This window comes from Mytilus galloprovincialis, chromosome 10, assembly GCF_965363235.1.
Source record: "Mytilus galloprovincialis chromosome 10, xbMytGall1.hap1.1, whole genome shotgun sequence".
In the NCBI taxonomy this organism is placed as follows: domain Eukaryota; kingdom Metazoa; phylum Mollusca; class Bivalvia; order Mytilida; family Mytilidae; genus Mytilus; species Mytilus galloprovincialis.
This window is the reverse complement of record NC_134847.1, coordinates 57,626,828-57,652,326: the sequence shown is the minus strand read 5'-3', so window position 1 is coordinate 57,652,326 and position 25,499 is coordinate 57,626,828. Positions and strand designations below refer to the sequence as shown.

Below are 25,499 nucleotides of genomic sequence, written 5' to 3'. Positions count from 1 at the left end.
TCAGGTCATTCTGTGAACAAATTGAATTTTTACCAAGAAAAGTAGAATTCAAAAATGTCAACGATCCGTTTAGCATACATTTGTACAACATTTTTAGTAATTTACAAGCCATCAAGCCATGTGTTGCATATTGTCGTTACTAATGATTGTTTACATATTTGCCTTTTAAGGAAAAAACAAGAATATTATGACAAAAAGTCAGACTTCTCAAGATGCATTCAAAGATAAAGAAACACAAATAAAAGCTCACGTGTTTCCCACGGTTTTAGTTTGTTAACGGGATCTGTTTTTGCTAAATCCAAATATGACTATTGAACAGCGGTAGACTACTGTGGCTTTTTATTATCAATGTGTGAAGGGATAACTATTTTCTAAGAGGTTTCAGATATATAAAATAAATGGTTGATTATGAGAGCAGTAGCGGAAAGAACTAGTTTAAAGAATGAATTTTTGAAATACTAAGGTTTTTCTACCTCAGGAATAGATTACCTTAGCTGTATTTGACATAACTTTTAGTAATTTTGGTGTTCAATGGTCTTCAACTTCGTAATTTGTTTGGCCTTATAAACTTTTTTGGATTCAAGCGTCACTTTGTCTTTTGTAGACGAAACGCGCGTCTAGCGTAAGTACAAAATTTAATCCTGGTATCTATGACGAGTTTATTTAGAATGGCGACAACAGTTAGTTGTAATGAAAAATAAATAGTGATATATGTATCTTATCTAGTCCTTCCGGTAGCTCTGTAATTGATAGGAAAAATTTCGACTCTACTCCTCGCCGCAATGATCATTATACACGAATACTAGTACATATATTGATGAATGTTTCCACTGATGACCATTCACATAAAAGCCAATGGGTAATCATTGTATTCACATGAAGCTAATGTCGCCACTCCTTACGAGATGTCCTTGTCCTAACAACTTATTTGTGGAAAACTCCACAATGCCTTCCTCCTTAACGTTCAAGCAAATACAGACTCATAGCTAGCGGTAGAAATTTACCATTTTGCATAGGGAAAATGTTACGGAGAAATAATCTACTCTAGAACTTTCCTTTGCCAACAAAGTTATTGGTGCCATCAATTTATTCGATATCCTTCACCATAAATCAGTTCAATCAGAAATACCTCTCTATTTTGAAGATCAATATATTCCTATCATTTTATACCACACCTTTTGTCGTTAAAATATTGAATTATAAACTAGTGATGAATGATCTGGATAATGACGAATCCAAGTTAACTCCTCAAAACTGCACATGTGCTTGTTCCTATTCATATATAATCTGGCTGACCACGTTACATTCCGTATCTGAACATAGTCAGCAAAACTTATCTTCTAAATGTGTTGGCCAAAAGGGCTTCAATACTGGGAGCTTATATCCATAAATTGGAAACACAAATTTAAAACATTAATCAATTCAGTCAAAAAGTATGCCAGGCAATTTTCTTAACGCGTTAAAAATGACATAGATGCTCTTTGCAAATTGGTTAAAGCTGTAAGGTCGATAATACAAAAAACCTATATGAGACTATGGAAACTCGTGCAACAACTATCATCAAAGACGACATTGCTAATATCGATATAAGGTCATGACAATTCATTTGGAAAATGCACATTGTACACCTACGATATATATAATAGAGAAAAATCTAAAAAAAAAAAAAAAAATAGTCTTGTTCTGTGCATGCTCCTTTGGTTCTTTCATTGTATCTAAGTGTCATTAAACAACGTTAAACCGCTTGGTCTTTCAAGTGCTCCACGAAACCTCATTCCACACTAGCAACATCGATCAATTAAAACACAATTAAAGACGAGCTTCAAAGTTGCTGTAAAAATGCTTACTGAGTGACGGTTTGGTTCAGATTGAGATACTAAAAAAAAGATCAATTGGAGAACAAGTCTTAATTGGAAACAACGTTCAAACCTATGATTGTGTTGCATAAAAACCGCAATTTTTATACGAGTGCATGCAAAACATATGTCTAAGTCGAGGGGTCTAAATATAGCACATAAATTTTCCAAAAGACCTCAAAATTCATAATATGTATATATTAATGTTTATCATATGTTTAGTACAAAATACAGCAATTTTGTATATCTAATAAAGGTTCTTTTTTCCAGTCTGTCTCACCTACCCTGTATCGCATACCCTGTATCGCATGGCTAAACCCGTATCGCATACCCCGTATCGCATACCTGGCATGACGTCACAATTCGAATGACCTCAATGTTTGACCTATGACTTTCAGTTGCTGTGTTTCATGGCATAGGGAAAAAAATGAAGTTTCCACTAAAAAAAATGTCCTATCATTTCAACTAAAATCGATATTTTTTCAACAAATTATTACCCAGTAACTTTATGAGCAATTTATATATATATATAAAAAGACACAATTAGATGTAGAAATATATGAAGTTTATTTGGTCATAATTTTCGTGAAGTTTTTTTTCATTACCTGATGGATTAAACACAAATGCAAATTTTTATGGTTTAAATTTTGGTTAGAATACATGTAGATTTTTCAAGAAATATTTGTCTTGCTGTTCACCTCTTCAGCAAATTAAAATGATCATGAATGATATCATCAACAAATAAACAATAAATTAAACTTTAAACATTTCTACATCTTTTATTTATTTGATAAATGTTAATTTTAGTTGAAATAATAGGACAGTATCGTTAGTGGGTGCATTCTAATACATTGTCTTTAACATATATTGGGAATGTAATAAGATTATAGGGGCCATTACGATGTGGATATTAAGCAAATAAGGATGTCTATAAAAATAACAAGTCAGCTGGAAAAATACAGGAAAATCATTATAGAAATGAGAATGGTAATGTGTCAAAGAGACAACAACCCGACCATAGAGCAGACAACAGCTGATGCCCACCGTCTTTGCTAGCTTATAATTTCAGACGATTTAAAAAAATGGATATCCTATAAATCTGATTCTATTAAAATATATGATAAACAGAATAATACATGGCAAAATCCGTATCGCAAGCTGTATCACCACTCTTTCAATATCAGCCCTCGGGACTGATATTGGTTTCTCGTGGTGATACAGCATGCGATACGAATTTTGCCATGTATTTAAGAATTGAATGCTTCTTTTTGTAACTTCATTGGGGTGTAAAAGCGTTGACCGAAGTACATTTTGTATGAAGCGCGGAAGCGCTTCATACTAAAAATGTGCGCACGGTCAACGCTTTTACAACCCTATGAAGTTACAAAAAGAAGCATTCAATACTTATAATTACATTTTTTTAGCAATAATCATGAAAACACGAATTTTATTATTGTTTAATTTAATTCACCTGTGCACTTTATTATTGGACCACGTGTTATCACGAATGAAAAGTTTTATTGAGCAATGCAATTGTTTACGGAATAACACGTGATGTGCATTTAGCCAATCAGAATAAAATATCATAATTATTATTCTATATGTATCTCATTTCCCTTGCAATTTCGAAAGACATTAGATATCTCTATTGTTCACACCAGTATATTCCATTTAAAACTTTAGTTTTAACAATATTTTTTCAAAAAGTGCATGAAATATAAATATACAATATAAATACAGGGATTCGGAAACAAGAAAAACTTATATAAATCCGTCTCCCTTAAGAAAAAATGACAAAATTAGGAACATAGTATATAAGAAACTCGTATAATCTAATTTTCAATTCACATTTAACATGTTTATTCTGTGGTTTGCCCGTTACTCAGAAGTCAGTTTGATCGAAAAATGTGATCAACTCTTTTTATTATAATTATGGTTCATGTATCTGAGAAATATGTAAATGTTCCGAAAAAAAGGTAACATTAAATCAAAGTTTCAACATCTAAATCGACATCGACATAAAGATAATTGTTATGGACCAAATCTCCCTGTTTCTAAAATAAATCTTTGTACAACTTTAAAAATATATTCGTTTTCCTCATCACTGATGAGTTCACTACCTAATACTAATGTTTGTACATTATATATTGGTAGTGTAGAAATGGTTTGTGCCCTGATGAGTCTATAATTATGACAACTTGCCCACATTTACACAGGCTGGAAAGAACAATATTTTTCTGGAAAAGGTGTTCATTTAAGCCACTGCAGTTCAACCGGAGTCTGGCGTAAAGTATTTGGCCTTTTCTACAACCAGTTTTATAATATGTAGGGACTTTCTTATTATCTCGATTTATGTAATTTTTAAGTGTAAATTTTGATGGATTACATCTAACGTCTTGTGGAAGCCTTTGACAGATTGAAATAATAACTCTTCTACATTTGTTTGATAAAAAGTTAATGGCTAGCGTATACACAAATATCTTGTTTTTTTGGTAGGGATAAATCATACTTTGTGAGAAAAAAAAACAACTTTGATTAAAACAAATAAAATCACCAAAAAATCTGACAACATCAACAGTCTCGTTATTTTTTATAAATTGTCGCGTTTCGAGGACTATTTCTCCAAAAATTAATCGGCCTTCCTATGGGATCTTATTGTACTCTTCTTGTTGACGTTTTCCTTTTATCATATGCGATACACTCACACATGAGCTTGAGATGAATGAGCATAAAACTCTCCGTTAAATTCCGTTCCGCTATATAGATATCTTTTTACTACATAATCCAAATTAATGATGACTGTGTTGAACGCATCTATTTCATCGAACTTGATATAACAGATATAGTTATCAAAAGTACCAGGATTATATAAAAGAGGGACGAAAGATACCAAAGGGACAGTCAAACTCATAAATCTAAACCAACTGACAACGCCATGGCTAAAAATGAAAAGGACAAACAAACAACAGCACACACAACACAACATAGAAAACTAAAGAATAAACAACACGAACCCCACCAAAAAACTAGGTATGATCTCAGGTGCTCCGGAAGGGTAAGCAGATCCTGCTCCACATGTGGCACCCGTCGTGTTGCTTAGGTAGCAATAAACAGTTAGGAAAAAATATTAAAATTTGCCCTTATAAATTTTACCATTCCCTTTTCATTGCCTTCTTGCAATATCAAGCTTACTGTTTGTGTCATGCATGGGCATATGTATGTAAACAGAATCTTCCATAGATTTTATATCCAGTATATAAAATGGTAAAATATAATTTCTTTTGGGTGTATCCATGGCAACAATCTGTATTTATTTGTTATAAAATATTGCAAAAAGGGGGGAAAGGATGTCACATATTTCCCCAAAATTTGGCTAAAAGTAGAATTTCAATCGCTTGAAGTAATACCTTTTCTGAAACTGTATACATGCATATATCATTCAGCAAATCCAATGAAAATCATATGTCTTTCGTCTCATTTTTTTGTAAAATTGCGTCAAAAACTTCGTGTAGAAAAAAAGTGTTTGTAAACATTACATTAATTTCTGGACCAATGGCCGGTCTAGCTATGAAAATACGGATTGTCAAACAGAAAACAGCCCATAAAACATGTAAAAAATAATCTTGATGCTCTTATAAACCATCTTTGAAGGCTGAATTAGCACTCAGCTGTCTAAAAATGCATTTTATTACACAATAACTTTCCTATTTGAAAAATCCACAGGGGCCAAAATGCGAAACTAAACTCCTAACTGTGTATTGCTACCTTATGTGATAACTAATCCGGTAAATAGTCTAATTCGGTAGGTCACATTCATGAAAGGGAAGGGGATTGTAGTTACGACGTAAGGAACATATCCGATATCATTTGTGAAACGGTTATTCCATAACGGTCAACCAAGTCGTGATGGCGTCCGTAAAATTTACGAAGGGATGATTTCAACTTCACCATTTGGAACTCTTGGTTTAATAGCTTCCTTGTGAGCAGCAACCCTCTATCAAGAAAATCATGATAGGAAATGCAAGCACGGGAATATCGTATCAATTGGGAGATATATACCCCGTATGCAGGTGCTGCTGGAATGTTGCTACTTAGAAATGGAAAGTTCACAATTGGAAAGCTGTAATGATCTCTTTTGTCGTAAAGTTTTGTTTTCAACCGACCCTCATTGTCAATTTCTAGATGTAAGTCAAGATATGAGGCCGACTTAACTGTATCTGTAGTATCCTTTATCTCTAGCTCGATTGGATAGGTGCGTTCCACATAGTCACCAAATTTTGAATTATTTAGTGAAAGAACATCATCTATGTAGCGAAAAGTAGAGTATTGCTAACTTCTCATCTTTCTTCCTAAGAAGTTCCTGCATGAAGTCAGCCTCATAATAATAAAGAAACAAGTCGGCAAGTAGAGGGGCACAGTTTGTTCCCATTGGAATGCCGACAGTCAGTTGAAAAACACGTCCTCCGAACGTAACAAATATGTTGTCAATCAAGAAATCAAGCATCTTGATAATATCAGTTTCAGAGAATTTTTTGTTCGAATCAGAGTGATCCTTTACAAAGTAGGATTTATCCCTCCCTAAGACAAGATACTTGTATCTACGTTGGCCATTCTTTTTTACGAAGCAAAGCAATACCAACTCTTTTGGATACAGATAAGTCTGTCTCATGTCTTGACTTACATCTAGAAATTGACAAATATGTTATGTTGAGAAAAAAGGGATGGTTTCAACTTCCAAAATACGAATTTTCTGTTTCTTTGTAGCAATATTTCCACAGCGCCTGCATGTGTCTATTTACCTGAGGGTATTGATGGGTTATACATAATAGAAAATCATAGTCTCAGGAAAACAACAATGGAGTGCTGAAATATCAATAGAGAACCAGGCAACATTTATAAAGAAAAGAGAAGTAAAATGGCTTAACAAATTACAATATACATTATAAACCCCCTCTTCACCCTCTTGTCTCACTGTTGATAAGATATTCCAAGGCTTGCAGGATTTGAATCTAGCAATGTCGAACATCTAGTTAATTTAGTATAAATAAAAGTGCATTGATAAAAAGGGGGATACAAAAATCAACATTGAACTAAAAAAAGAGAGAGGCAGAATATACACCTATGGACATATCTGTGGTCATCTGTAACAGAGAAATTTCATTAAGGCCACTCAACTCATCATGGTGTCCTTAAACTTTTCGAAGAAATAACTTTAAATTCATTACTTGGAAGACTTGGTTCTAAAGCTTACTTGTAAGAAGTAATTAATTTTCACTGAAAACCTTCCAGGATTAGCAATGTCGAACATCTAGTTAATTTAGTATAAATAAAAGTGCATTGATAAAAAGGGGGATACAAAAATCAACATTGAACTAAAAAAAGAGAGAGGCAGAATATACACCTATGGACATATCTGTGGTCATCTGTAACAGAGAAATTTCATTAAGGCCACTCAACTCATCATGGTGTCCTTAAACTTTTCGAAGAAATAACTTTAAATTCAGCAGATAATGCCAGATCCTATACTAAAATGTAGTTGTAAGTTGTAAGTTGTAAGATGTAGTTCCTTGAAATTAAGTTTTGTAGTTGGTTTATTCTGCTGTTTTACAACTGGAATCATCTTTCTTTGAACTTCTATGGAAAGTAGATTTGATTGGCGGTTGAATTTACATGGGTAACACGATGGGTGTCACATGTAGAGGACAATCTAAGTATGTTGTCACGTCTTCAGAAATCATCCTCGGTATTTGGTGGGGGTTGTGTTATTCAGTCTTTAGTTTTTTTAGTTGGATTTTGTTGTTTGGGTTTTTACGTTTTTGTACATCATTAACCTAAACTGTCAAGTCTATTTTTAATAATATATTTTGTGCGTGGCTCGGTACTTATACATAAGGACATTGTATTTTTGTGCTACGGTATTTTTTGTATTAATTTTTTATCTTAAAAGAGGGACAAAAGATACCAGAGGGACAGTCGAACTCATAAATCGAAAATAAACTGAAAACGCCATGGCTAAAAATAAAATGAAAAAAGACAAACAGACAAACAATAGTACACATGACACAACATAGAAAACTAAAGAATAAGCAATACAAATCCCACCAAGAACTAGGGGTGATCTCAGGTGCTTCGGAAGGGTACGCAGATCCTGCTCCACATGTGGCACCCGTCGTGTTGCTTATGTGATAACAAATCCGGTAAATATTTAACTTATGTACTTTGTCTGTAGGTTGCATTTCTGTAAATATTGACAATGCAATTTCCCATAGGAACTCCTTTTACGGCTTAAATTGTACCACTTTTACTATGAAGTTTTGAAAAAAATCTTATCCTAGAATTGAAAGTTCATATGCACTACAATTTTTTTCAAAGGTCAAAATGTAGGGCTGTGCGGCATATTTTCAATGTTTATATGCCCTGAACTTTGCAGAGTTTAAACTAACACTAATTTTCTTAACTACCCCTACCTTGAATAAAGGGTTACCACATATTTTAATGTAAACAATTTGCACATGTATATTTACTGGTAACATTCCAAAGTTATGTCTCTATGAGATGGAACACAGAGAGCATAACTGGGAACCAGTATGTAAACAAAATTAATTTGCTATGAATATTCTCCCCAAAAGAGGCGTGGTTTGAGAAACAGCTGTATTTACAAAGTGCAACCTATAGTGTCTATATGGCATTTGGTTTTCCTCTGTTGAAATAGTTTTTTGTTTGATACAATGTTGACTGCTGTATCCCGACTTTTTACATTTTACCTTTATATTGGTTTTTTTTATATACATTGTTAGGCAATATAATGGAGTTCTATGCGACTATCATAACAGTGAGATGTTAAGCTAGATATAAAATAAGGTTTAATCAATCATTTTTAACATAATGAAATTTCTGCACGAAGTCATGGATATGAAAGTTGTTTTAAATTCGTTTGATGGTGTTGAGCGTTTGATTTAACCATTTTCTACAGGACTCTCCTTTGAATTTCCATTGTAATTCGGAATTTTTTTGATTTTTACTTTTTGTTTGTCGTTATTTTCCATGATGTTGTCAATCGTTGTTAATTTTTAAGAGTTTAAACATCGCCCCTCTTTTCTATGTTACTTTGAACTCAAATACAAAAGGGACTAGCAAAAACATTTATTCAAAAGGAATTTTAACCAAACTAACAATATATTGTGCACTTTGCATGGCAATCTTCCAACACATACCTTGGTCTTACTGACACATTTGAAAACTTTATGAGGGTGTAACAAATATGTTGTTGAGTTATTCACGGTGAGATCAATTACACTAAAGGGCAAATACAAAACTATTCAAAAGAACCACAATAGTTCCAAATATTTTTTATTAAAATTATTAAAGCCTTAAGAAATTTTGAATACATAAACAGTGACAATGAATTGTCAGAAAGTTCTGCAATTTAAGTTATTGTAAATTAGATTTTCTGAAAGTTGTTTGATATGAGAACAACAATGTAGTTTAGGTTTTATTTACCAAATTCAAAACATAACTTCAAGTAACTAGATCAATAGCAGAAGACTGGTCAGATTGTATAATCGAAATTTTCAATGATCTTTCTGAGTGATAATTACCTTTTTTAGCATAGTAGAGTGGTATAAAAAAAAATATCGCTAGAAACTTAACCCGAGTAAGGGCGCACGTGCCGTTGTCAATGAAATTAACATTGTCGTCATAGGTATATAACAATAAACAGATCATCATTGGTCATCTCAACTCGATTGCTTTATCACTTTCGCCGTACCGGCACAGGCGAAAAATTTAATCTTGATGAGATGCCCAACGATTATCTATTATTATCTGTTGTTGTACAACAACGTCTGGAATTTTTCTTCTATTTTTTTAACTTCTTTAGACTGGATTTAATAGTCGATGTCAACAAGTTTCTAGGGTTTGGTTGATTTTTTTTGGTCAGTTTACATGGATCTCCCCTTTTTTTATTTGACTTTCAGTTCGGTATTTTTGTTATACATGTTTCTCTGGATAACAAGGCGGGTTTCACATGTGGAGCACCAGAGGTCCTCCTTATATTTTAATGGGGTTTCGTGTTGCTTAGTCTTCAGTTTTCTATGTGGTATTTTATTGATTCCGTTTGCCTTTTTGGTATTATTTTTTATGATTTCTCAGTTTACCTTCAATTTATGAGTTTAGATATTCCTTTAGTATCTTTCGCCTTAAATTTTTCATATGAGAAAACCAGATGCTCCACAGGGCGCAGCTTTATACGACCGCGGAGGTCGAACCCTGAACAGTTGGAGCAAGTATGGACACAACATTTAAGCTTGATACAGCTCTGAATTTGGATTGTGATTAAATAGTTGACACAACATAGGTTTCTGACACAGAATGAATGTGGTCTATGAACTTAAACTTAAAATTTTTAAATTGGACATTTACCTATTATGGTCCAATATCCAAAATCTAAATACATGGTTAGATTCAGCATATCATAGAACCCCAAGAATTCAATTTTTAATGAAATCAAATAATGTTCAATTTTAGACCCTTAAGACCTCAATGTGGACCAATTTTTGATAACCGGGCCCAAATATTAAAAATCTAAATACATGGTTAGATTCAGCGTTTTAAGAACCCAATATATTCAATTTTTGTTGAAATCAAACGAAGTTTAATTTTGGACCCCGATTTGGACCAACTTGAAAACTGGGCCCATAATCAAAAATCTAAGTACATGTTTTGATTCAGCATATCGAAGAACCCCAAGAATTCAATTTTTGTTAAATTCAAACTAAGTTTAATTTTGGACCCTTTGGACCTTAATGAAGACCAATTTGAAAACAGGACCAACCAGATGCTCCGCATGGCACAGCTTTATACGACCGCAGAGGTCGAACCCTGAACAGTTGGGGCTAGTATGGACACAACATTCAAACTGGATACAGCTCTGAATTTGGTTTGTGATTAAATAGTTCACACAGCATAGGTTTCTGACACAGAATGAATGTGGTCTAATGAACTTAAAATGTTTTTTTTTTTTTTGCTTTTGAGCAATTCCTTATGCTGTTGAATATTAATCCTTTGATATTTGAAGAAATTTTCTTTTTCATTTCTGAAATCTGAAATAAGAAAAATTGAACCTCACCAATTTTTTTCACCTCCCCCTTTCCCTTATTCCAAAAATGATCTCAATTCAAATTTCTTATGGAGTTTTCAACAATAACTACTCATTTAAATACATCATAAAATATAAAATGTCATACAATCATGATTTAAATTAATTTAACTACTATTCTGGACAAAGAAAGATAACTCCAATGCGACATTTTATATTGGCAAATTTCCAATGAAGTTCATTAACCTAAAGTTTTGGCAAATTTCCAATGGAATTTATTAATAATAAAGTTTTTGGCAAATTTCCAATATACATAATTTAAGAGCAGTTTAGGTGAGATATTAAAATGAGTTTCAATTACCAACCTTACACTGCTTTTAAATTATGTTTTATACTTAAGTAATTGTCCATTCACCTGGAAACCTTTTCCCCCCTTTTTTGTACCTTATCCCTTTTTGAGCCATAACTCCCAAAGACAATTCTTACCATCCCTTTGTGGTATTCCACTATCCAAAATCTAAATACATGGTTAGTTTCATCATATCGAAGAACCCCAAGAATTCAATTTTTGATGAAATCAAATAAAGTTCAATTTTGGACCCTTTAGACCTCAATGTGAACCAATTTATTAACAGGTCCTAAATATTAAAAATCTAAATGCGTGGTTGGATTCAGCATATTGAAGAACCCCATATATTGAATTTTTGTTGAAATCAAACAAAGTTTAATTTTGGACCCCGATTTGGACCAACTTGAAAACTGGGCCCATAATTAAAAAATAAGTGCATGTTTAGATTCAGCATATCAAAGAACCCCAAGAATTCAATTTTTGGTTAAAATCAAACTAAGTTTAATTTTGGACCCTTTGGACCTTAATGTTTACCAATTTGAAAACGGGACCAAAAATTAAGAATCTAAATACACGGTTAGATTCAACATATCAAAGAACCCCAATTATTCAATTTTTGATGAAATCAAACAAAGTTTAATTTTGGACCCTTTTGGCCCATAATTCGTTGGGACCAAAACTCCCAAAATCAATCCCAACCTTCCTTTTATGGTCATAAACCTTGTGTTTAAATTTCATAGATTTCTATTTACTTATAACTAATGTTATGGTGCGAAAACCAAGAAAAATGCTTATTTGGACCCTTTTTGGCCCCTAAACTGTAGGGAATTCAACTTCCAAAATCAATCCCAACCTTCCTTTTGTGGTCATAGACCTTATTTTAAAATTGCATTGATTTCTATTTACTTATACTAAAGTTATTGTGCGAAAACCAAGAATAATGCTTATTTGGGCCCTTTTTTGACCCCTAATTCCTAAACTGTTGGAACCAAAACTCCCAAAATCAATCTCAACCTTCCTTTTCTGGTCATAAACCTTTTGTCAAAATTTCATAGATTTCTATTTACTCAAACTAAAGTTATAGTGCAAAAACCAAGAAAATGCTTATTTGGGCCCTTTTTGGCCCCTAATTCCTAAAATGTTGTGACCAAAACTCCCAAAATCAATCCCAACCTTTCTTTTGTGGTCATAAACCTTGTGTTAAAATTTCATAGATTTCTATTCACTTTTACTAAAGTTAGAGTGCGAAAACTAAAAGAATTCGGACGACGACGACGACGATTACGATGCAGACGACGACGGCAACATGATACCAATATACGACCAAAAAATTTTCAATTTTTGCGGTCGTATAAAAATTAAGAATCTAAATACACGGTTAGACTTGGCATATCAAAGAACCCCAATAGTTCATTTTTTGATGAAATCAAACAAAGTTTAATTTTGGACACTTTTGGCCGCTAATTCCTACACTGTTGGGACCAAAACTCCCAAAATCAATCCCAACCTTCCTTTTGTGGTCAAAAACCTTATGTTAAAATTTCATAGATTTCTGTTTACTTATACTAAAGTTATTGTGCGAAGACCAAGAAAAATGCTTATTTGTGCCCTTTTTTGCCCCTAATTCCTAAACTGTTGGGACCAAACTCCCAAAATCAATCCCAACCTTCCTTTTATGGACATTAACCTTGTGTTTAAATTTCATAGATTTCTATTTACTTATACTTAAGTTATAGTGCGAAAACCAAACGTCTGCGGAGGAGGACGTCCGCCAACGTCATAAAAATGTGTTCTTGGAAGTCATCCCAAGGACAAGTAGAAATATTTAAAAGGGTACTTAAAAATAAAATCACAAAAATAACGAACTCCAAGGAAAATTCAAAACGGAAAATACAAAAATCAAAAGCTCAAACACATAAAAACATAGATAACAACTGTTATATTCCTGGTATTTTTTTATGTACATAATGTTGGATAAAACCTAGTTTTATAGCTAGCTAAACTTCACACTTGTAGTCGCATGAAATTCCATTATATTGTTAACGATGTGTGAACAAAACAAACAGACATAATAGGTAACAAGAATGTGTCCAAAGTACACAAATGCCCCACTCCCACTATCATTTTCCATGTTCAATGGACCGTGAAATTGGATAAAAATATAATTAGGCATTAAAATTAGAAAGATAATATCATAGGGAACATTTGTACTAAGTTTCAAGTTGATTGGACTTCAACTTCATCAAAAACTACCTTGACCAAAAACTTTAACCTGAAACATGCACTTTCATTTTCTATGTTCAGTGGACCGTGAAATTGGGGTCAAAAGTTTAATTTGGCTTTAAAATTAGAAAGATCATATCATAAGGAACATGTGTACTAAGTTTCAAGTTGATTGGACTTCAACTTCATCAAAAACTACCTTGACCAAAAACTTTAACCTGAAACATGCACTTTCATTTTCTATGTTCAGTGGACCGTGAAATTGGGGTCAAAAGTTTAATTTGGCTTTAAAATTAGAAAGATCATATCATAAGGAACATGTGTACTAAGTTTCAAGTTGATTGGACTTCAACTTCATCAAAAACTACCTTGACCAAAAACTTTAACCTGAAGCGGGACAGACGGACGAACGAACAGACGAACGAACGAACGAACAGACGGACGAACGGACGCACAGACCAGAAAACATAATGCCCCTCTACTATCGTAGGTGGGGCATAAAAATGTCAAAATAGGGTACAACAGTGTAAACAAACAAACTAATGTTTACCACAGGAGTGATAAAAAATATCAAATGTACTGTGCATGGCAATCTTCCAACACATAGCTTTTATTAACAAGGTCGTCTCAAATGGAATGACATTATTATATAGATAGCATTATGTGGGTGTGACAGTTGTTGTGTTGAAATATTCAAAGGTCAGACCATTATATTAAACAAATAAGACCTAAGAACCACAATTATGTCAAATATTTGCAAAGTAACCTCAAAAAAATTTTGAATACGTATTTCATATGTCAAAAGGTCTGCAATTTAAGATATGGTAAATACATTTCTCAAGAACATTAAATCGTAAACAGCAAAGTGGTTTTAAGTACAAAATACAAAACCATAATTTAGCGAAAGTGTAAAAAACTGGTAGAATTTTGCATTTTCTGCTTGAGTTGTCCATGAGGGTCACTTAATACTCAGTTTACCCTTTCGGTAAAAATAAAAAGATGTAAATTCAGGGATTCAACTAAGCAACATCCTGAAATGAACATGAACCCTCTCAAATATGTCAGAAGTCTGTAGTTAAGTGGTTGTATTTGGTTCATATATGCCATATATGATTTTTCGAAAATAGTTTTGGAAAGAAATTTACCATTAGTTATTTTTTTTCGTGATCATGTATCTCATGTCAGGGCCTTTCATAGCCAACTATACGGTGTAGTTCTTCTCATTGTTGAAAGATGAACAGTAGCCTGCAATTACTTATGTCCATTTCATTTGAACTCTGATCGGTTCTGGTCTCATTGGCAATCATAACACATCTAGTTATTCTTATAATGAACATGTAACCTTTCCCATTTAGTTTTGTCAAATTATGGCAATAATAAGAAAAATAAATATTAATCTAATATATTTAATCAAAACAAAAAAATAAAACAGAAAAAAATATAAATAAAACAAATTCAGTAATTAACATATATATATATATACCTTTCAGGTTATCAATAGGTCTAAAGATCAAATACTAAATATAATATTTCACATCATGATATACCCAGGGAAAATCCTTAAAAGGAAACAACAGAACTTAATCCCTCATCTTCTTTTATACATATTGTAACCATTTTGTATCTAAATTTTCTGACAAAGTACATGTTTTGTTGTGATTGAAGGATAAAACACAAAATAAAGAAAGGTTCAAAGGCCAAATATTTCCATAACATGTCATCTTTATGTGCTTTGGATTTAACCTTTTTCCACAGACTTTTTAATTCGATGAAATATGCAGTTCTAGATTTCTGTATTCCATAAATATCTGTTGTACCTTTCACAAATAGGTGTTGTACCATGGACCAATTCTATTATTTCTAACCTTTTGCCTCTCCCACTACTATATGTATATTGACTGAAACTCACCAATTCTTATGTTTAATTACAATGAAAAAAAATATAAATGACGATACCAAATACTTCTTTATCTTGAAATTGTAGTTTGAGAAAGAAAACAATTGGTGCTGAAATACTTCAAAGATTTCCCCTGGAGCATGTTATCTATATTTTTTGCTTGAAGCTTACTAGTTTTGAATGTCTCATAACCAATATATTACACAATCCACCTGTGACCTAATAAGGTATATACACACATGCAGGCAATCGTCTCAGAAAAAAATTTCCTATATACCTTTATATAACAACATTTTTTTCTGAGACGAGTGCCTGTGTATATACACACTTACCGGTATTTTATTTCAAATTTTGTAAATGTGTAGCTTGAATCTCTATATAAATTTAAAGATAGCATTATGTGGGTGTAACAGTTATTTTGTTGAAATATTCCCAGGTCAGATCAATTATATCTAATAAATAAGATCAAAGAACCACAATTATATCCAATATTTGCAATTTCAACTCAAAGAAATGTTTAATACCTTTTATGGTAAAAGATCAATACATTTTCTGTAAATCTTGGAATTCAAGAACACCTTGCTATTAGGTCAATAATGAACTATGTAATATGCATATCCCACTGACAGATACTACGTATAAAAACCATGAGTATCATATGCTATTTATCTTTTACTTACTTTGAATATTTGACAGATCTTATAACATTAACTATTGTATACACTGTAATATTAAATATACACAGTCAGCATGTGACATTGAACAACCAATTGAATTCTTTGATATTTGTAAAAGCAAGGATTTGTATAGTGTATAGTTACTATACAAATCCTTGATAAAAGTTAGGATAACTACAATGACCCTCCTTTAGTTTGTTACGTATGTAAATATATAATTTTGAATTACACAAATATAGACCACAGTGAACATGCAGGAACTTTAATATTTACCAATGCTTAGCTATTCTTTCTAAGTATATCTAAAAGAAAATTTGATTATATGATTCTAGATTATTGATATCTTCTTGATCAAATGATTCCAATTTATTTGTTGATGTTCAGGATTTTATAAATGAGAGACAAATTAATTTCAAATGAAGTTTATATTTGCTATATTTAAGTTATGGTTTCATGACTAAATCTTTAATAAAGATAAAAAAAAAAAAAAGATGAGAAAATCCAATGCTAGATTTGTTTGAAAGCAGTATGTTAAGGAGCTCATACTTTAAGTCCTAAACTTTGACCTATATCATCTTCATCTGAAAACCCATAGTATAAATCTGAAATACTACGACTTCAGATCAAGCATTTATTTTTCTTTAACCATATTAACTATTGCTTTAAACTGTTGTGAAAGCTTAATACAAAAGTACTTTTTTTCAAGAAATATCCATAATGAATAGATATACATCCAAAATGAACAGCTACACATCCATAATGAATAGATATACTTCCATAATGAATAGATATAATATCTATTATACATCCATAATGAATAGATTTACATCCAAAATATTTGTGTGTTGTCTTTACTTTAATGTTGCAAATCATTAATGTTGTATGATAATGAATCATAATCTTTTCACAATTTGGCAAAGATCTGACACAATTATCAACATAAATAATTATCACTTTTATAAAATAATCAGCAAACACATGACATATCACATGTATATGATTGTAAAAATGTACATAATAAGAATGAAAAGATTAGTTGGAAAGGACTCATCTTTGCTAGCCAAGGGTGACAATTAATTCCCCTCCTCTTCAAACCATTGCTAGCAGAGATGGAAATTACAATGATTTAATTAAAGAAATGCTGGCACTAAATGAAGAAAAATTAACCTACCTTATATAAAATTGAGGTTAATATATTATAATATGGAAGAAAGGCAATACCATGTTTAAGCTACAGACAGAACAAAATCTATGCAGTTTTCAAAGTAATTTAAGACTAGGTTTACAATGTTTATATAATATGAATAACTATCAAAATATTTAAACAAATTACACATTTATATTCAATGCCTCAACATTTCTTCAGGTTAAACATAGAATGAAATGAATAAAATGCTGATTCAACACTTAAGATTACAAAAAGAGGATGAATACATTTAGGGGTCATCCATTTTCCAAAGTGTACAAAAATGTACACTTGGGAGGAGGGGGTAAAAAAAATCAACAAGTTTACCATACACTTTTTTTTTTAATTAATTTTTGGAATATATGTCAGATACATTTGTATTTCAGTTCATTTTCAATGCAAATTTCTATATTAAAAAAATTTATAATTGATATAATCTTCTTTTCATTATGAATAAATGATTCTTGTCTTGAAATTTGGAAAATGGTTGACATACACTTTTTGAGGGAGGATGGGGGGTCTGAAATTAGTTATCAAAGGTACCAGGATTATAATTTAATACGCCAGACCTGCATTTAGTCTACACAAGACTCATCAGTGATGATCAGATCAAAAAAGTTATTAAGCCAAAACTGAAAAAGTGTATGTTTTGTACACTTTAGAAAATGGTTGACAATTATGGATGACCCTTAGGCACACTAAATGTACTTAACCTCTATGACAGAAGTGTAAAATTTAATATAGTCCCAACCATATAAGAACACACTACAACCATCAAATACAACTAATGAACTGACACTCAAAGACAAATATATTCATGTCCAACATGTCCAATGTCAGTAATCTTATCAATGGTTGTCTTTTATCATATCTTTACATTCTTTCTAATTTAAGGAAATGATGACATATCGTTAATTGTTTATGTTTGATTTATTCACAAGTCTCTTTAGAAAATATAAAGCTTGGCATCTTGTTTAATTTCTTATTACAATGTCTATTAAAGAACTTGTTAGATGTGACAGTTCCCCAATTATAAAGGCATTATGTTGCCGGATTAAACTAGAGAAGAGCACACTGCTTTGATAATATTATTTAAGAATTTCTAAAATATGGCAGTGATATGTTGGTTGAAACTTTATTTGATCTGTTTACCTTTATATCTGAACTGATACCAGCAGAATGGCAGACTCACTGGGAATAATAAAACCAGTTTCTGTTTACAATCTTGTTACTTATAGAGGTATCTCTTTATCTTTGATAATTTACAAACTTTTTTAGAAGAACTTTAGAAATACATATCTTGACCTTCCTTTTAGTATTTATGGAAGGCATTCGATAAAGTGTGTTGTGACAAGCTCTTTGTCGAATTATAGGCAATGCAAAGTCATATGCATACAAGAGGGTATTAATTCCCATTAACATGAGGTGTCAAACAGTCATTTCAGCTACCGTTAGCATCAAATTGGTTAAAATTTTACTGTGATTTGTCAAAATATCCTGATCGTGATTTGTCAGAGGCCTCAAATAATAATCGCTACGTCATTTTGGGAAAAAAATCACGTGATTTGTCAAAATCAGGCGATGTTTTTATGGTCTAAAAGAAAGTGTACATTTTATAGTCATAAACCAAAAATTACCGTTAACATCATTTGGTTAGAACTTTTACCGTTATTTGTCATGAAGGTACCCCTGTTACGACTTGCTTGATATGTTAAATGAGTGGTTTGGGTTTCAATATTTCACAACTATCCCTCAGTCAACTCTAATTCATGATCTTATATAGGAACCAATGACTGCATGCTCTTATCACCAGTCTTAAAGATTTTATTTGTACTTACCTATCACAGAACAGACTGCAATCAAATAATCTGATTAAACAAATTTTAGAGAACTACTTGCAAGAGATGCGAATATAACATAATATATTTCACTGGATGAATTTTAGTGCCACAAGGGAAAGTCTTCTTATAGATGTTACAACAGCTAAATATAGTCTTGATTTTTATCTGCAATGCTACATGTACTTAAATACTGGTACGTGTTGAATTAAAGGACTTAGTGATCATTTTAAATCCACTCATTTAAAATTGTTTGCAAGGACATAATATTTGAGTTTGGTGATACTAAAGATTAAGAGCATTTTCTGCATTTCTCTTGGACAATTTTTGTTCACTGTTTTGCTTATTCATGTTATTTTAGAAATACACAATAAATTTGAGAATGGAAATGGGGAATATGTCCACGAGACAACAACCCGACCAAAGATCAGAAAACATGTATTTTATTTGTCTTTAGGTAATAATTGGGGGACGTTTACTAGTATATTTTTGTTTGTACTACACCGATCAAAATAAAATGCATTCTTTACAATGTCAACCTTTTAGTAATTAAAAATATTTTTTATAATCATTATCACATTATACATTTGTACTACCTTGGCTACTGGGGATTCATAGTTTTTGTTGATACAAATTTTCGAGGATTAAATTGAGAAAAAAATATTGATAGTATCAAAAAGATCGTGAATTATGTTAAAATGACCGAAAAAGCCTTGAAACCTAAAAAGTATATGACCGTTTCATGCTTTGCCCAGCCGGACTTTACCGGACATTATACAAATGACCGGACATATGACCGTTTTGGAAGCCCTGATTGATACATGTATTTACGTAAGTCTCCATATATGCCTATAGAAAATTTACACTTGTAAATAGACAACATAAGTAATTGGTACGGTAGTTTACATATACATGAACCTACAAAATCCATGAAAATTGGTTACCCAGAAATAATTATGAATCCAACAGTTAGTTATATTGTAAATAAATAGGACTTAGTTGTGACAGATTTCTTCACTCTGACTCATTGTTCATGCTGTTATAACACTTTGGAAACCATCTTTTGTGCTCATCTTTTGGTATATCTCCCTCATCCCATTCTGCTAGTATGCCTCCACACAGGAAACATTGGCACTTATCCTCTGAATCTAAAAACATAATACCATTATATAAGAACATTAAAACTTTGTATTAATCTCAATTTCAATATGAATTACATGTACATACTGATTAATGAATCTTATAAGGAACCATTTTTACAACATAAGAAATAAATGCTAAATTTTGAACAAATATATTTGACATGTTTTTATTTAATGATCTGAGAGAAAACTATTTTACGACATAATTTAATAATAACACATAAATCATCTTGAGCCTAGTTGTTAACACATTTATGAATAATTATAAGAAGATGTGGTATGAGCTGCCAATGAGATCTCTTCATTCAAGTCACAATTAGTTAAAAGTAAACCATTATAGGTCAAAGTACGACCTTCTACACAGAGCCTTGGCTCATATCAAACAGCAGGTATACTTCTATGATATTCAATTATCATGGTTATACATGTACTCTTTAAAGAATTTCAACAAAATAGTTTAAACAGTTGATATAACATTTTTAACATGTATAAGAAAACGAGAAAACTAAAACAGCATTTAACAGACAGACTGTAGTGAGTATGATTCCAGTATCTTAACAAGGGAAAGGTTATCATAATATTTAACCGTAATAAATCAAACAAACCTTTGTAATATAGCCCTGCAGATGCAAGTTCATCAGGTTTTAAAAAATGATCTTTTGGCCATTTTTCATAACTTTCCATTCGTTGACTGTACAAGGAATATTTTGTATTGTAAACCTTTGGTACCATGCTTTCAGGTATAGATCTTTCATTAATGTCATGATTTAAATCTCCAAAATTATGTGGTTGATGTAAATCTTTAGGGGCGACTTGCTGGTTTGTTGTTGGAATTGAGTTTATGTGTTTGTTATAATCGCTGTCATATCCCTGACCATCAGTCTCAAGGTCACTGTCATCATACTCATCACTTCCATCTATCTGAATATCTGTTACCATTGGACACTTCCCAAAATGTCTTTTATGTTGGTCATGAACATTATCACCTCTCTTCCACCCACTTAATACTCCCCCACAATATGCACACTGAACTTTGTCACTCTGTCCCATGTAGTAAAATCCATCTTTACATAAATCCTTACAATCGATTAAAGCATCTTTAGGCCAGCTATTAAAAGTGTTTTTTCTTCTGGTTTCACTATTTCTCAGAGGTTCTAATCGGTCTAAGGGATGTTGTGGTACCTCATCATATCCCCTATGGTGATCATGTATATTCAGTCTGTTCATTGTTGTGTTCATTGTTGAAAGCATTCTGGATGGATTACAATCTTTTCAACTATCAATGACTATGCAAATAAAAAAAATAAAAAAATGAGTATTTTCGATTTCATGTAAAAGAGGGGAAAAAGATACCAGAGGGACAGTCAAACTCATAAATCAAAAATAAACTGACAATTCCATGGCTAAAAATGAAAAAGACAAACAGACAAACAATAGTACACATGACCCAACATAGAAAACTAAAGAATAAGCAACACGAACCCCACCAAAAACTAGGGGTGTCTGGTGATCTCAGGTGCTCCGGAAGGGTAAGCAGATTCTGCTCCACATGTGCAAAGTACAAATCACATATTAAATCACATGTTAAATATTTTTTTCCAATTTTTATTCAAAATTAGCATAAAGTACCTGATGTGTATGAGATCTTAGTTAAAATACTGATGAGAAAGAAAGTTTCATGCTTAGAGTAATGACAGTTGAGTACAGACCAAGTATGACACAAATTAAATGCTCTGTGCATAGATGTCTTCATTAACCTGTTGAGAAGGGCAAACAATACTTTAAAGATTTTTTTTTTTATTGAATCAAATTTAACCTTGATTAGAAATTTAGTGTCCATATCATTGGAGTGACCAAATGGTCTAAGTAGCCCATCTACAGCAATCATTGGCCTGCCTAAGGTTGAGAGTTTGAACTCTAAATATGGCCTCCTGCTTCCTAACATCACAGTATTAATTGCACCTATTGAGCAACAAGTTTCTCTATAGGGACTACACAATTAGTATTTTTTTTTTATTATTTGACATAAATAATGCACATCATTCAAATAGTTTTTCATAAAACCAGAGAAATATAAGCTACAATTGTATTATATATGTCTCGGCTAAAATGTTCACAGTATATGACATGATAGATATTAGCCATTATTTTATTTTACCAATGATGGGACTTTGTCGGACAAGATAATACAATGATTATTATTAAACAAGTTATTTGTAATATACACTTAGAAAAAAAGTGATCATATGAGCAATGTAGGAACTATTACAGTATGATCGTTAAGTTATAAAATAAGGTCGGGTTTTGTAAAAAAAAAAAAAAAGAAAAAAAAGAGTAGGTTCAGTAAGACCCCTTTTTGGCCCCAAAATACACAGACGGTTTCCGTCTTAAATGAAAGTGGCTGCATTTGTGTTCATTCCTAATATTGAAATGTAAGTTGTTGATGATAATACATATCATATATAAAGGTTGAGGATGAACACGGATGCGGCCACTTTCATTTTTGACAAAAACCATCTGAAAAGTGACATTTTTTGGCATATTTGATAGATATTTCATATTTAAGCTAGAATCGGACCGTTTTTAATGAGTAAATCAGTTTATATCTTTCAAATAAACTAATTGAATCAACTGAAATAGACACTTAAGTGTTTAAAAAGTGTCTAAAATCTTTCGTCAGATGAACTTGAAATTTGAGGCCAAAGTCTGCCCTTACCAGACGTACTCCTTTAAAAAGAAAATTAAGATATAAAATTTATTTATAACAGAAAATAACAGAACCAGAAATATAGTTTCTCATTTTGTAGTAGTTCTCCTCATGACCAGTGCACAGCAATGAGGGACTTCACATCACAACAATGCAAAGGTCATCAAGGGGACATCATTCAGAACTAGCGACAGATATTAAGCATGTTAAGAGATGGTTCTCTTCATAACTAATGCACATTTATCAACAGATGAAGTATTAACAAGAAAAAAATAAACTTGACTGATTTAAAATTGCCATGCAATTTCCACAATATGTCATCTTTTAACATTTAGAGCAAATATGAGACTACTTATAGTAGTCTCAGAGCAAATGAAACATGTTGAGAATCAATTTCTGTAAAAATGAATAGTTTAGATTGGACTAATGTCAAATTGTTCTAAATATTTGGAAATGTTTCTGGAATTCTTTTTAAATATTTTTCATGAAAGTTTAATAATTAACCCAAAAAATGCTAATTTAAAAATATAGTCGTGCAGGTATGTTTGAAATAATTACCCAAATAAAAAATTTAAATGTTATCATTATCCAAAACCTGAAAACATTCGAAAATGTATAGTTTATAACCTCCTTTCCATAAGACAACATTTTTAAGACATTCCTTTTAGAAATAGATGGTCTCACTTTGAACATGTTGAATCTTTAAAACTTTCAAGTTACTTCACTTATTAAGCATGAGGCATTTATATATATATAATAGTACAATAAATTTAACAACAAATAAAATTAATGCATGAACAAACATATATACAATATGAAGTTGATTTAACTGCAGCTGGAAGTTGAACATTACAAATATGATTATTTGAATACTGACATAACAACATTTTGCCAATATGCCATCAGATAAAAGAATGTAACCTTGGATAATCTCCCTTCAACAGGACAAAATTTCCATGTGGAAATTTGTCCCACTCTGAACAATATTTCAAAAATTGGGACAAATTTTCATGATACAAAGTCATGAACTGATGTCTTTAGGAACAACACTTTGATGTACACAGAGACAGTACTGAAGGAACATAAATTACGCCTCAGGCTAAACTAATCGAAAGTTAGTAATTACAAACCTGAATCTAAACATGAAAGTTAAATGAAGGCCTTTCAAGTTTTAAAATCTCATAAGAAAATAAATAACATTAAAAATAATTCACTTATATCGAGAGATATTTTATATACCTGCTTACTCGATGTCAGGAGTGCCGGAAAGGCTAGGTTATTTCCAAAGCGTTATTTTTAGCATTGGGGACTTTCGCAATCGTAAATTCTCGGCGATTCTCGTGAATAACTATGCAGTACGAGTGGTTATCTATATTGTTTTGTATTGCACATTACCAGCTGGTCAGATCTGATTACTGTGCAGATTATTTAAATGATAATACATGTACACTCTCCTACATAAAACCTCAAATTACAATCTTCAATATAAAGCCGGGCAGACATATTATATTTTTACGTCACAAACTGTACATGTTTATATATCAATATATACAAGTGTGGACACAGATTAGTGTGGATAGTATGTTTGGATTTTTGACAGTATTTTGATCTATTTTATATGACAAAAGGAGTTATTAACTGTGTTGCACGATGACAACCAACCTGAGCATTAGAAGTGTTGAATATTTAATATTTAGTTTTTATGTTCAAGACGGGCCTGCATTAATTACCAAATCATTATGATAGAGACCCCGTTCACACTAGGCCGTTTTATCGGTTTAAACTAGACCGGTTCACTTTAGATCGGTTTAAGGGCTAATATGAACGCTTTGAATCGATCTTCAATCGGTCTAAACTAAAACACCAAAAGAGGTAGTTTAGTTTGAATCGATCTAAAGTAAACCGATCTTACTTTAAATGTGAACGCAGAGATCGGTTTAAACTAGTACGATTGAAATGAAAACAAGTTAACGTATGCGCATGTATAGTGGCAAAACTATCTCAGAGGTTCGTTGTTTAACCCATATTTCTCTGTTAAAAGACCTTTAAAACAAACTGAAAACATGTTGTCTTCGCCGTTGCATAGAATTGCAAAACCTGTGTCTTCTTTTCTTATGTTGGTTTATTTTCTTTGCAGGAACCGCAGTATTTCCGGCGTCGAGTTGTAACTTCGTTGTTCTAGTTATTTTTTTTTTTTCAAAATTAAAAAAAATTGCAATAACCGACCAGTATCACAATTTTAACTTTATCCAATTTTTTTTTTCAAGTGTGTGTATCGGTGTATCGACACATGAATTTGATAAATCAGTTCTATTTATACACAGTGTTCACAGTTTTACGGGTAAAAAGGTTAGTTCGATTGCGTTTTTAATTGTAGTGTGAACGCAGTGGTTCAGATTAGACCGATAGAGATAGTTATGATTAAAGACAATGTGAACGCTTACTGGTTTTATTTAGATCGATTCAAATTAGATCGATAAAAAAAAATGCTAGTGTGAACGGGGGTCTTAGTCTCACATCTTTGATT

The 25,499-nt window shown here is 31.9% G+C and overlaps 1 protein-coding gene across 3 annotated transcripts; it reads right to left on the bottom strand.

Annotated features, from left to right (window-relative positions):
* Positions 1-14,917: 14,917 nt before the first annotated feature.
* Positions 14,918-24,355, bottom strand: LOC143047939 (baculoviral IAP repeat-containing protein 7-B-like). 3 transcript variants are annotated; one of them, XM_076221301.1, is made up of 3 exons: positions 24,212-24,355; positions 20,871-21,551; positions 14,918-20,271 (listed from the first exon to the last, which is right to left on the bottom strand). In XM_076221301.1, exons 2-3 carry the CDS (start codon positions 21,514-21,516, stop codon positions 20,138-20,140), a joined length of 780 nt encoding a protein of 259 aa, XP_076077416.1. In that variant the 5' UTR covers positions 21,517-21,551; positions 24,212-24,355; the 3' UTR covers positions 14,918-20,137. The 3 variants fall into 3 exon arrangements, with proteins under 3 accessions (XP_076077416.1, XP_076077417.1, XP_076077415.1); XM_076221302.1 differs by having other exon boundaries at positions 20,871-21,541; positions 24,212-24,352; XM_076221300.1 differs by lacking the exon at positions 24,212-24,355 and adding an exon at positions 24,103-24,210.
* Positions 24,356-25,499: the final 1,144 nt, after the last annotated feature.